This window comes from Coregonus clupeaformis, chromosome 1, assembly GCF_020615455.1.
Source record: "Coregonus clupeaformis isolate EN_2021a chromosome 1, ASM2061545v1, whole genome shotgun sequence".
Classification (NCBI taxonomy): Eukaryota; Metazoa; Chordata; class Actinopteri; order Salmoniformes; family Salmonidae; genus Coregonus; species Coregonus clupeaformis.
Window position 1 is genome coordinate 92,732,190 of NC_059192.1, and position 14,427 is coordinate 92,746,616.

The following is a 14,427-nucleotide window of genomic DNA, read 5'->3' on the forward strand; positions in this document are numbered from 1 at the left end:
CTCATTAAAATGCAAATCAATTTATAATATTTTTGACATTGTTATTCTGTCTCTCACTGTTCAAATAAACCTACCATTAAAATTATAGACTGATCATGTCTTTGTAAGTGGGCAAACGTACAAAATCAGCAGGGGATCAAATACTTTTTTTCCCTCACTGTATATATATATATATATATATATATATATATATATATATACAAATTCATTTTGACATTTAGTATTTTGTGTAGATCAATGTCCCAAAAAATACAATGAAATCTATGTCAATCCCACTTTGTAACACAACAAAAATGAATGTGAAAAAAGTTCAAGGGGGTTTACTTTCTATAGGCACTGACTGTACATTTTACTGTCAAATGCATATTGCCACCTGCTGGTGAAATAGTAATACACCCCAAGTTATAATAACAATTTACTGTATGCATCCTCTTTCTTATAGCAGCTCTTCAAATGCAGTAACTCTGATAGTGTACATTTAATATTAAAGGAATGTACCTTTGAAAGGTTTCTCAGCTAAACTGTATCTATTTGTCAGCTTTTCCTCTTCCCATCCTAATGTCGACACACAGTAAAGGGATGCTTTCTCCCACTGACTGGAGACAGGAGAGGATAGTTTGAACAAGAAATGAAAGCTGAGGGCATTGGGAGGACACAGGGAGTGAGGGACCACCGACGTGAGCGATGGATGACTTCCTGGAGAGAAATAAGGCAATGTTCTATAAAGCTCAGGGATTGGATCTAGTCTAGCCGCTAGCTGGTCCTCCATGATGGATCCAGCTCTAAGCCCCAGAGCTCTCTCGGTTAATATATCTTCTTTATCAGTGGCCTTCCATGTGGTCATGGTAGAAGGGAATACAATCCTCCTTGGCTGGTTGATGGGAGGTAAATCAATGATTTCATTTTTGTGCAGGTCGGTGGAGATGTGTTCTGTGGGGGCTGCAGTAGCCTATAGCTTTGAGGGACACATAGCTCTGAAAATGATGGAAACTTTTGAGAAGGTCTTGGGTGAAACTGATCTCTCGTGCAGTTTACTTCTTCAATCTCCCAATTTTAGCTATAGGCTATTGTAGAATTTACATTGGCTAGAGAGAAGAAATCTGTTCACCCAAAAGGCCAATATAATACATTAATACAATGCATTTGAATGTATTTGATGACTATAGCCTACAGAGTCATGCAATGTTAAAAGAGGGTATTCTATTCAGATAGTCTACTGCCCTCATATCAGTCGTCACATAATCCTGTCCCTTACTGCCTACAGTAAACACTCACCTTGATCGACTAGAGCTCAACAGTACCTTCTGCTGAAAAGTCCATGAATTGACTGAACACAGTTATTCTGCTGCTACCATAAAAACTACCGGTACACCATAGAGAATAATTGTTTAATATGTTTTACATTAAATTAGAAACTGTACATTTTCGTACCCCTCTGATAAGGTGCGATATTAGAAATGCTATAACAACTGTTATGATCAGCGTCGCGTCAGCCACTTTCAACATCCGCATCAGGTGATTGCGGAAGTAACTTCACTCTGCGGGTTCAGGGTTCCGCCTCTAAACTAACTAGCTAGCTAAATAAATGGTTATCCCTCTACCGAAAACAAACTACTTTCCTTTTTATAAGACCCATTTGGAATAAAGCAGCAAGTCACCATTGCATTCTGCAGTAGATATTTAAGGAAACATGGCTGGACGTCTACCGGCTTGTGTAGTTGACTGTGGCACAGGGTAAGTAGCAAGTGCTAATGCTAATAGCTAGCTAGCTAACAGATTAATTGGCTTTAGCTTTATACACCCAGACAGGGCAGAAATATTGGGCGTGCAAAGTAAACCATGCAAGATAGCTAGCCAATTAGCTAACTAGTCAGCAACAACTTTTATTTGCTTAATTTCGTGAATTCAGCCAGCAAGCTAGCTAGCTAACCATTTTAGGCATAAGAATCTAGCTTGCTAGTAGCTAATTTCCATCAGGGATCCTCACTCCCTCGTTACATTAGCTGAATGCATTGACTTTAATCTGTTACAGGAGTCTACATTTCTGTTTCAATTTATGGAAGCGTATAATTGGCCAAGACCACAGACAGTCATGACACCCTTTAGATTAGTGGTTTCCAACCTTTTTCGGTTACTATACCATCAACAGAATTTTGCTCTGCCCGGACTGAGTACCCCTGAAGTACCCCCTTATGTACACACTTTACCAGTAGGCCTATGGTCTCATGAGTCTTCTCAAGTACCCCCTGTGGATGGGCCAAGTACCCCCAGGTTGGGAACCACTGCTTTAGATCATGCATCATGATCTATAATGATTACACCATTATGATGTATGGGTGGTCCTCTGTAGCTCAGCTGGTAGAGCACGGCGCTTGTAACGCCAAGGTAGTGGGTTCGATCCCCGGGACCACCCATACACAAAAAAAATGTATGCACGCATGACTGTAAGTCGCTTTGGATAAAAGCGTCTGCTAAATGGCATATTATTATTATTATTATTATTATTATTATTATGATATATATAACCCACTGAACTTTCTCATGCAATGCTTTTGTTGTAGGTACACAAAGATTGGATATGCTGGAAACACAGAGCCACAGTTTATTGTTCCGTCATGTAAGTATTTCTGTATCATACAGCAGCGTTTCCCAAACTCTGTGCACATTTTGGTTTTTGACCTAGCACTACACAGCTGATTCAAATAATCAACTAAGCTTTGATCATTGGAATCAGCTGTGTAGTGTTAGGGCAAAAAACAAAACATGCACCCCTTGGGGTCCCGAGGACTGAGTTTGGGAAACGCTGTCATAGTCTTCTAATGATAATGTACCATGTTAATTCATATGTAGCCCTTGATCATGACTCTCAGTTCCATTCCATTACACATGAGTCATTGGATGAAGGCGTCTTCTGTACTAAGGAGATTTGTTAAGAGCTGCGATGCTCGGTCTGAACATTAACACGCATCACTTGCGGTACTGTTTTGGAATCATAAGGACCTTATCTTTCATATCAGCGAGAAATGATAATAATTTAAGAAAGGTTTTATAGGGTTAGGGTTCCCACATGGCCATATTTCCATGTTACAGCGCTTGTTTACTGAAAAGAGACAGAATACAGAGTGGATTACCTGTGCTAATTAGCTATCTGCGTTTCCGAACACCTGTGTGTAAACGGAAGATGGACGCCACAAATGTGTTGTCTGAAAAATACTGTTGGCTGCAACTGTGTTAAAACCGGTTAAAACAGTGTACAGTAAGTGTGTATTTTGCATTTGTGAAATTATTTTGATGTGATATGAGGATTTATATTTCTAGAACCGTACCGCAATTGAGAATCGATTCACGTTTAGATGGAGTATTGGGCAGTTTTGGTTTCCAGAGCCAATTCGCCCTTTAAACAGAACATGTAAGGTCCTTGGACTATGGAGTAATGTTAGGCTCCTTTAGTCCAATATTGGCCTAATTCATATGTAGGCGGACACACCGGACATATGGTCATTAGTCAAATTAATCTGCTGAAAGCATTTTGGTATCGGTCCTTCCTGTGTTTCTTTCTGATTGGAGTGCTCAACGGAAGTAGGCGAGCACGCCTAATTCACCCAGAAAATTAGGTCGCCTTCCTCTTGCATTGAGTCATCGAGTAGGCCCTAAATGTCGATGCTTGCTTGTTAGAGGCACCATAGACTACTTATTCAGGGATTTCCAAAATGATAAATCCAAAACATTTTTGGCTATTTTCAATCATCTTTGCCTATTCACTTGTTTACAGTACTTGAAGGCCGTACACACAGCTTGAAAGGAAGCTAGTCTAGCCTATATTCAGTGATTTGGCTCCATAGCGGAAGTCCCCTTATGCCCCTTGCTGACTAGAATAACGGACAAGCTTGCCAAGGCCACCTCCCTGTGGGACTTGAAATAGCCAGTAGATAGAAGACGTGCATGTTTAGAGGCCTGGATGGATGACAAGTAGGCCTAAAGATTTAGTGGCTACAAGGAAGTGGTTGAGGGAACAATGTTCATTGTCCAACATTATAATATGTATGCCATTTAGCAGACGCTTTTATCCAAATCGACTTAGTCATTTTACGTACGTGTGGACCCAGGATCCCAAAGTGGTCTTGGTAAATCGCTCAACTTTGTCTATGAAGTCACATTATGCAGACAGTTAAAGGCCCAATGCAGGTGTTTGTATGTCAATATCAAATAATTTCTGGGTAACAATTAAGTACCTTACTGTAATAGTGTTCCATTCAAGTGGTCAAAAATAAACAAATGGCTTTTAAGCAACAACAAAAAATGATTTATCACGCAATAATTTTGATAGGACCCCCTGTCGATTTACAAGATATAAACCTCTAACATTTTAATTTGAGGTATTCCATTTGTTACATGTCAAGCTTTTAAATCAGATAAAAACAAATGCACGTGGCATGTAATTAGGCATGCCTCTCCATTCTTTTGTATGAAATTGCGCAAACTCCAAACATATCGCTACGTGTTGGAATACCACTTCGCTCTGGAGCCTGCAGCCCTGCTGGCTTGGTCGAAGTGGCTATCAGAGGGTCTAATTAGCCCCTACACCCTCGATCATTTTCACTCCCTCAGCTTTGAAACACTTGTGCATGTGGCGGAGGCACTCGTGAATGTGCAAATGTAGCAATAACTTTACATCCATATCTGTTCAAGGAAAAGCTGTGGTGGACTATATAGTTACCCTCCACGACTGGCTAGAAACTTGTTTGGAATTTAAGGTGTTACCCTCTATACAGATGGTTGAAGAATGCGGATGTCACCTGCAGAGAGATTAACCTAGAGAAGTCCCCTAAGCAAGCTGGTCGTGGGGCTTTGTTCACAAACACAAACAGAGCCCCAGGACAGCAACAGCAACACAAGCAGACTCAACCAAATCATGAGAAAACAAAAAGGTAATTACTTGACACATTGCAAAGAATTTACCAAAAAACGGAGCTATTTGTCCCTAAACAGAGAGTGCACAGTTGCAGAATACCTGACCACTGTGACTGACCCAAAATTAAGGGAAGCTTTGACTATGTACAGACTCAGTGAGCATAGCCTTGCTATTGAGAGAGGCCGCCGTAGGCAGACCTGGCTCTCAAGAGAAGACAGGCTATGTGCACACTGGCCACAAAATGAGGTGGAAACTGAGCTACAATTTCTAACCTCGTGCCAAATTTATGACCATATTAGAGACACATATTTTCTTCAAATTACACAGACCCACAAAGAATTCGAAAACAAATCCAATTTTGATCAACTCCCATATCTATTGGGTGAAATACCACAGTGTGCCATCACAGCAGCAATATTTTTGACCTGTTGCCACAAGAAAAGGTCAACCATTGTAAATTCAACCCATATTTGTTTATTTATTTTCCCTTTTGTACTATTTCCACATCCTTATAACACTGTACATAGCCATATTATGACATTTGAAATGTCTCTATTCCTTTGAAACTTTTGTGAGTGTAATGTTTACTGTTCATTTTTATTTCACTTTTGTTTATTATCTACAGTATTTCACTTGCTTTGGCAATGTAAACATATGTTTCCCATGCTAATAAAGCCCTTTGAATTTAATTCATTCTGACTATTTTGAGGAAGTGATACTGGCTTTGTTCATATGGTGTCTCATGCGGGACAAACATTAGTAACAGCCACATAGAACTACACCCCCAAGACTGAAATCTTGTTTTTCTTAATGAGCAACCGAAAAACACATGCAGAATCAGTGCGTTCAGTATCTCTTAAAAAATGTGGCTATTTGTTTACTGAATTTACAAGACAAATCGAAGTAATAGGCCTACCGCTCATTGAGTTTCCTCTTTTATGTTTAGCATCAATTCACCAATGTAACGTTGACTATCAGCACCCTCAAGTGATGATGTTTCAACCAACCATGTGCTAACCATATGTAGGCTGGTACTAAGGATTTAATTGTGTTGAATCTTCCTAAACTTCAGGTATTGCCATCAAAGAGTCAGCCAAGGTTGGAGACCAAGCCCAGCGCAGGATGATGAAGGGGGTGGACGATCTGGACTTTTACATTGGTGACGAGGCAATAGACAAACCAAATTATGCAACAAAGGTACATTGGACTTTCCAGTGATGGAGGTCTACTTAAAGGGTCAATCTGCAGTTGCTACATACATTTTTGGACTTGTAAATTATTGATATTCTTGAAGAATATAACTTATAAATGCCTCATGAGCTTAGTTCAACTGGCATATCCCATCAGGACTGAAAATATAAGCTTGTTTTACTCCAATGTTTGTAAACAAAACATGGTGAAAACTACTATGTTGGATGGTCAGTCCTTGCAACCATATGTCTATCTATGAATTTGAGAGTGGTTACATTTCTTCAGCCCCATTACTCAGGTTTTTACTGAAACAGTGGCTGAGATTTCGCTTGGTTATTGTTTCAACTGTAGATTGCCCCTTTTTTAAAAGTTTAAACGTAAAGTCATGCTGAATGCCTGTTAGAGCTGAGTAGCCTAATGGAAAAATTAAATGTGGGTTTGGTTCCCTTGTAACAGTGGCCCATTCGTCATGGGATCGTGGAAGACTGGGATCTCATGGAGAGGTTCATGGAACAGGTCATCTTCAAGTATCTGCGGGCAGAGCCCGAAGACCACTACTTCCTCTTGGTACGTTCATAACATGTACATTAGTGTGGAAATTATGCTACCCAGTAGCAGGGACTTATGGGATTTGTATTTGTCTTCTCCACAGACAGAGCCTCCTTTGAATACCCCTGAAAACAGAGAGTACACAGCAGAGATTATGTTTGAGTCCTTCAATGTTCCAGGTCTTTATATCGCTGTACAGGTAAATCCTCTCTACGTTCTATATTGGTTCTATATAATCTCTTCCCTGCACCTCTTCATGTTCAAGTGTCAAGTCAAGTCAAACTTGATTTCGAGTGCATTATCACAACTCTCACAGAGGAAATGAGGGTGTCCATGAGGTGTCTGCGAAACCTCTGAGTGGATCTCAGTTCTGGGCCCTTTTCAAAAAGGAGTAGGAGTGCTGATCTAGGATCAAATCCCCCCCTGACTATATACCCTACCGGTCAAAAGTTTTAGAAAACCTACTCATTCAAGGGTTTTTCTTTATTTTTACTGTTTTCTACATTGTAGAATAATAGTGAAGACATCAAAACTATGAAATAACACACATGGAATCATGTCGTGAACAAATCAAAATATATTTTATATTTGAGATTCTTCAAATAGCCACCCTAGCCTTTGCACGCTCTTGGCATTATCTCAACCAGTTGGCTGCTTTTCCTTCACTCTGCCATCCGACTCATCCCAAACCATCTCAATTGGGTTGAGGTCGGGGGATTGTGGAGGCCAGGTCATCTGATGCAGCACTCCATAGACCTTACACAGCCTGGAGGTGTGTTGGGTCATGTTGAAAAACAAATGATAGTCCCACTAAGCCCAAACCAGATGGGATGGCGTATCGCTGCAGAATGCTGTGGTAGCCATGCTGTTTAAGTGTGCCTTGAATTCTAAATAAATCACACCGTGTCACCAGCAAAGCACCCCCACACCATAACACCACCTCCTCCATGCTTTACGGTGGGAACTACACATTCGGAGATCATCCGTTCACCCACACCGCGTCTCACAAAGACACGGCGGTTGGATCCAAAAATCTCAAATTTGGACTCCAGACCAAAGGACAAATTTCCACTGGTCGAATGTCCATTGCTTGTTTTTCTTGGCCCAAGCATGTCTCTTCTTCTTATTGGTGTCCTTTAGTAGTGGTTCCTTTGCAGCAATTCGACCATGAAGGCCTGATTCACACGGTCTCCTCTGAACAGTTGATGTTGAGATGTGTCTGTTACTTGAACTCTGTGAAGCGTTTATTTGGGCTGCAATTTCTGAGGCTGGTAACTCTAATGAACTTATCCTCTGCAGAAGAGGTAACTCTGGGTCTTCCATTCCTGTGGCGGTCCTCATGAGAGCCAGTTTCATCATAGCGCTTGATGCGACTGCAAACGTTCAAAGTTCTTGACATTTTCGCGTTGACTGACCTTCACTGTCGTTTCTCTTTGCTTATTTGAGCTGTTCTTGCCATAATATGGACTTGGTCTTTTTACCAAACCTTGTCACAACACAACTGATTGGCTCAAACTTATTAAGAAGGAAATAAATTCCACAAATTAACTTTTAAGAAGGCACATCTGTTAATTGAAATGAATTACAGGTGACTACCTCATGAATCTGGTTGAGAGAATGCCAAAGTGTGCAAAGCTGTCGTCAAGGCAAAGGGTGGCTATTTGAAGAATCTCAAATATAAAATATGTTTTGATTTGTTTAACACTTTTTTGGTTAGTACATCATTCCATATGTGTTATTTCATAGTTTTGATGTCTTCACTATTATTCTACAATGTAGAAAATAGTAAAAGTAAAGAAAAACCCTTGAATGAGTAGGTGTTCTAAATCTTTTGACCGGTAGTGTATAATCGTATTGATTGTGATCTAAAGGGCTAAACTGATCCTAGATTAGCACTCCTGATCTGAGAGACTTTGTGAATACGGGTTGTCATCATTAGTGGAAAGTGACAGGGTCTGTGTTTTCCTTCTCAGGCGGTCCTGGCGCTGGCAGCCTCCTGGACCTCCAGACAATTGGGCGAGAGGACCCTGACTGGGACGGTGATTGACAGCGGTGATGGGGTCACCCACGTCATCCCAGTGGTGGGTACATGCCTTCGATCATCATTACATATTATCTTTCCTAGAACTGGGTCATGTTTAGTAGGTAGCGAACGTTTTGAACCAAAGTGAAACGGGGAGGTATTTCCTGAACTTGTCTAACATGAACACATTTTCTTAAACTGCTGCAAAAGATTTGAACACGACTCAGATGTAATCTACCTATATACACTGCTCAAAAAAATAAAGGGAACACTTAAACAACACAATGTAACTCTAAGTCAATCACACTTCTGTGAAATCAAACTGTCCACTTAGGAAGCAACACTGATTGACAATAAATGTCACATGCTGTTGTGCATATGGAATAGACAACAGGTGGAAATTATAGGCAATTAGCAAGACACCCCCAATAAATAAGTGGTTCTGCAGGTGGTGACCACAGACCACTTCTCAGTTCCTATGCTTCCTGGCTGATGTTTTGGTCACTTTTGAATGCTGGCGGTGCTTTCACTCTAGTGGTAGCATGAGACGGAGTCTACAACCCACACAAGTGGCTCAGGTAGTGCAGCTCATCCAGGATGGCACATAATATAATAATAATATAATATGCCATTTAGCAGACGCTTTTATCCAAAGCGACTTACAGTCATGCGTGCATACATTTTTTTTTTGTGCGAGCTGTGGCAAGAAGGTTTGCTGTGTCTGTCAGCGTAGTGTCCAGATAATGGAGGCGCTACCAGGAGACAGGCCAGTACATCAGGAGACGTGGAGGAGGCCGTAGGAGGGCAACAACCCAGCAGCAGGACTGCTACCTCCGCCTTTGTGCAAGGAGGAGCAGGAGGAGCACTGCCAGAGCCCTGCAGCAGGCCACAAATGTGCATGTGTCTGCTCAAACGGTCAGAAACAGACTCCATGAGGGTGGTATGAGGGCCCGACTTCCACAGGTGGGGGTTGTGCTTACAGCCCAACACCGTGAAGGACGTTTGGCATTTGCCAAAGAACACCAAGATTGGCAAATTCGCCACTGGCGCCCTGTGCTCTTCACAGATGAAAGCAGGTTCACACTGAGCACATGTGACAGACGTGACAGAGTCTGGAGACGCCGTGGAGAATGTTCTGCTGCCTGCAACATCCTCCAGCATGACCGGTTTGGCGGTGGGTCAGTCATGGTGTGGGGTGGCTTTTCTTTGGGGGGCCGCACAGCCCTCCATGTGCTCGCCAGAGGTAGCCTGACTGCCATTAGGTACCGAGATGAGATCCTCAGACCCCTTGTGAGACCATATGCTGGTGCGGTTGACCCTGGGTTCCTCCTAATGCAAGACAATGCTAGACCTCATGTGGCTGGAGTGTGTCAGCAGTTCCTGCAAGAGGAAGGCATTGATGCTATGGACTGGCCCGCCCGTTCCCCAGACCTGAATCCAATTGAGCACATCTGGGACATCATGTCTCGCTCCATCCACCAACGCCACGTTGCACCACAGACTGTCCAGGAGTTGGCGGATGTCCAGGTCTGGGAGGAGATCCCTCAGGAGACCATCCGCCACCTCATCAGGAGCATGCCCAGACGTTGTAGGGAGGTCATACAGGCACGTGGAGGCCACACACACTACTGAGCCTCATTTTGACTTGTTTTAAGGACATTACATCAAAGTTGGATCAGCCTGTAGTGTGGTTTTCCACTTTAATTTTGAGGGTGACTCCAAATCCAGACCTCCATGGGTTGATACATTTGATTTCCATTGATAATTTTTGTGTGATTTTGTTGTTAGCACATTCAACTATGTAAAGAAAAAAGTATTTAATAAGATTATTTCATTCATTCAGATCTAGGATGTGTTGTTTAAGTGTTCCCTTTATTTTTTTGAGCAGTGTACTATTGCCAACACATACATGGTAACATATTAATAGATTGTGTTATCGATGGTGTTGTGTTTTCTTCCAGGCGGAAGGCTACGTCATCGGTAGCTGTATAAAGCACATCCCCATCGCTGGTCGAGACATCACCTACTTCACCCAGCAGCTGCTGAGAGAGAGGGAGGTGGGCATCCCACCAGAGCAGTCATTGGAAACAGCCAAAGCCGTCAAGGTACCTGCACACTTATAACTTAAGGAATGATTAAATGTATTATTTGTGAGCATTTCTCTGGTTCAACAGCAGAGGTCAGTATTGCTGTACCAATTGACTAGAGATGTACAGTCACAGATCATTACTCCTTCTTGTAAGCTCTTTGGCATCTACCCAGTGTCTTGTGTACACTCAATTATGACTTACAATTGATAATGATTCCATATTGTGTTCCAGGAAAGGTTCAGCTATGTCTGCCCTGACCTGGTGAAAGAGTTCAACAAGTACGATACGGACGGCTCCAAGTGGATCAAGCAGTACACGGGCATCAACTCCATCAGCAAGAAGGAGTTCACCATCGACGTGGGCTATGAGCGCTTCCTCGGCCCCGAGATCTTCTTCCACCCAGAGGTATGATCCCATTGATTTTTCCATATGAAACGTTTCGATTATTTAAAAAATAACTGGTTTCGATTTTGTTTTAAACATGAAATGAATTGTGCATTATGTGGGTTGAATGCTATAACAACACAGAATAAAACAATGGTAGTGACTGCCCATTACTGCTTATTACTTATTAACCATCATTTATTCACATTACTTTAAGAAAATATTTCAGTTGTGTATATTACATTTGTTTTATTTGATGACTTTATTATTTCATTCCAAGTCATCGTCTCATCTCTATAGAGCTGCTGCCTATGCTGTCTGAAGAGCTACAAAATAGTGATTTTGTCTAAGTAAATAAGGCATATTTTTTTGACTGCTGAATACCAACTATCAATCACTTAGATCATGTATGTTCAGTTAGAGATACCTCTCGAAGCAACAGCTGCTCTCTATATCACCTCACTATCGCGCATTCTTCTCTCTTCAGTAGTAGGCGTAAAAGAAACACAGACCGGACAAGTAGATGCGCAATGGATTATGGTCATTGTAGTTAATTACCACGTTTATGCACTAAACTATGTAGAATATTGGCCTGTTGGAAACTACAACTCCCTACTACATCACACAGTTCAGGCTGGATCTGATTTATCTCTAAGGAAACTGTGCGATGTGCGGCATTGAGCTCACAGAAACCCGAACGAAATGGAATTCAAATAATTGAACTAACGTTGGTCAATTAGTAGTTTAAAAACCGAAAAATAACCGAAATGTTAGTTTATCACTCAGCACTAATTGTATCATAATAACATTGGTTTTATATGTTGTACTTTTCTCCTCCCCCAGTTTGCCAACCCTGACTTCACCCAGCCCATCTCAGAGGTTGTTGATGAGGTCATTCAGAACTGCCCTATTGACGTCAGACGTCCTCTCTATAAGGTACGTCTGGGGAGTTCAAGTTCGTTTTATTTCATTCACATGGCAGGAGACAAGAACATTGTGTTTGACAATATGAAAGAAGGTCTCATGATTAATTGAAACAATAACCCTATGCCAGATACTGAGACTTGTCTCCAACTAGAAGTTATGAGATTAAGTATGTGGATGGAATGTGTTTTACTTTCCAAATGATCTATTCAGGAGTATGTCAAGGTTCCAAGTGTATATTTACCTTGTCTGTTGCTATGCAGAACATTGTGCTCTCTGGAGGCTCCACTATGTTCAGGGACTTTGGCCGTCGTCTGCAGAGGGACCTGAAGAGGACAGTGGACGGCAGACTGAAACTCAGTGAGGAACTGAGCGGTGGCAAATTGAAGGTGAGAACAGATTACATTTGACCTAGTCAGCTGATGTACTCTATAGGAATGCTACAGGTTTATCGGTGTTGTGGCTCCAAAATGATGTCATATTTTGCATTTCCAGCATAATCATCAGTGTTATTGGCACAATAATGAGGCGTTTTTATGTTTTTTTGCCAGCCCAAACCCATCGACGTGCAAGTCATCACTCACCACATGCAGAGATACGCTGTTTGGTTCGGCGGGTCCATGTTGGCATCAACTGTGAGTTCTAAAACCGAGAGGGATCTTTGTCTGTTAACTCATGTTACTATCGGAAATGAATATTATACTGATTCAAAAGCTCAGGACAGACACTTGAGGAGGCTTTGTTAGCCTAGGTTAGAATATAAAATAGCAAATTTGAAAGGAAAAATGTACACCAACCAATAATAACGGTCATATCTACTCTTTCCTCAGCCGGAGTTTTACCAAGTGTGCCACACCAAAAAAGACTATGAGGAGATTGGACCGAGCATCTGCCGCCATAACCCTGTCTTCGGGGTCATGTCTTAAAAGGACTTCCCTCAGTTATCACTGGAGCTTGCAGTTGGAGCAGAATTGAGTGGACGGACAGAGGCAGAGTGGCATTACTGCACTACGGTCACTGCTTAATCTAGCCTATTTCCAGGGCTGCGGTTACAGACAAAATACTGGAAGAGAATGACATAGAAATAGAATGACTAGATTCTATTCCTATGGAGAATGACTCATTTATCAACTGCAGACCAAACTATCAGGCTGACAAACGGGGGTGAATATCTATGTAAAGGAGAAGGAAATGGTGTCTTAAAGCCAAAAGCATTTTCAGAGCAATTGTGTGGACACAAAACAATGTGTAAGATCATGATAATAAAGTCAACTCATGTATGGTTAAGTATGTGCCCGATGTATGTTATTATTATGGTATCCACACATACAGCAATTAAGTACAGAGTTGGATTATATTTAGTCAATAGCTCTTTTTTTCAGATGCACTTCTCTGTGTGTTCAAGGGTAGAGCTTGTTTATATTTCCTATTATTTATATAAGAATATTTTTTTTTTGGGGGGGGGCATGAACGCATAACCCATGTAACATTGACAGTGGTTGTATTCTCGCAAACTATAACGTAGTCTTAACATCTGCAGTTTTGTTGTGTGGTCGCTTTGTGGATTGGTTTGGAATAATCCCTGAATCATACAGTATCTTCACAAAAAAAGTTACATTTATTATCAGTTCAATTGAAATGACTGTTAGACCATCATTGCTGTCGAGGATCTCGTGTATTTGACCATGTGTCCAATCTGGATTTCAACGCCTACCCACATTCCAATAAAGGCAGAGAGATATTTCTATAAATGTGTCTCCATGGTTATGACCTGAAAGGACTGCTTTAATGGTACAGTAAGTGTCTTAAGTCTAGAAAGTGCTTTCGCTACATTACTTTCAAACCAAGGTGAATGAACAATGCAGTAAACTGAAGATGAAATGATATTCAGCAAGTCTTAGTATGACAATGGAATATTTCTTCATAATCCTCCCCACACCAACACATTTCAGTTAGCGTCTTCATCAGAAATTAACATAAAATAGACATGAGTTGTATATACCAAAGATGGTGGATAAATGAAGATGTTTAATATGACGGTTTACCATTTAAAATCAAGGTTCCTGTCTGTAGGTGGGCGTTCCCTCTCACGTGAGCATGCTTTCCCGCATGAGCTCACAGTTCCTCCATAAAGGTTGTGTTCCCCTGCTCATACATTGCATGCATCAAATCAAATTTTATTGGTCACATACAAGTGTTTAGCGAAATGCTTGTGTTTCTAGCTCCGACAGTGCAGTATATCTAACAAGTAATATCTAACAATTTCACAACATATACCCAATACACACAAATTTTAATAAAGCAACTGAATTAAGAATATATAAATAAATATATGGACGAGCGGCATAGACTAA

The 14,427-nt window shown here is 41.2% G+C and overlaps 1 protein-coding gene across 1 annotated transcript; it reads left to right on the forward strand.

The window, feature by feature from the left end:
* The first annotated feature begins 1,511 nt into the window (after positions 1-1,511).
* Positions 1,512-13,360, forward strand: LOC121537646 (actin-related protein 3). Its single transcript, XM_041845225.1, has 12 exons — positions 1,512-1,734; positions 2,562-2,617; positions 5,985-6,109; positions 6,560-6,670; positions 6,756-6,851; positions 8,626-8,733; positions 10,637-10,780; positions 10,997-11,170; positions 11,993-12,085; positions 12,337-12,462; positions 12,625-12,708; positions 12,904-13,360. The coding sequence occupies exons 1-12, from the start codon at positions 1,691-1,693 to the stop codon at positions 12,997-12,999; spliced, it is 1,257 nt and encodes a 418-aa protein (XP_041701159.1). The 5' UTR covers positions 1,512-1,690; the 3' UTR covers positions 13,000-13,360.
* Positions 13,361-14,427: the final 1,067 nt, after the last annotated feature.

Excerpts from the sequence above, each read along its gene's own strand:
- LOC121537646 (XM_041845225.1), top strand. The coding sequence starts at position 1,691 with ATGGCTGGACGTCTACCGGCTTGTGTAGTTGACTGTGGCACAGG. Across the intron at positions 1,735-2,561 it reads GTAGTTGACTGTGGCACAGG|GTACACAAAGATTGGATATG; the intron begins GTAAGTAGCAAG and ends CTTTTGTTGTAG. Across the intron at positions 12,086-12,336 it reads TCAGACGTCCTCTCTATAAG|AACATTGTGCTCTCTGGAGG; the intron begins GTACGTCTGGGG and ends GTTGCTATGCAG.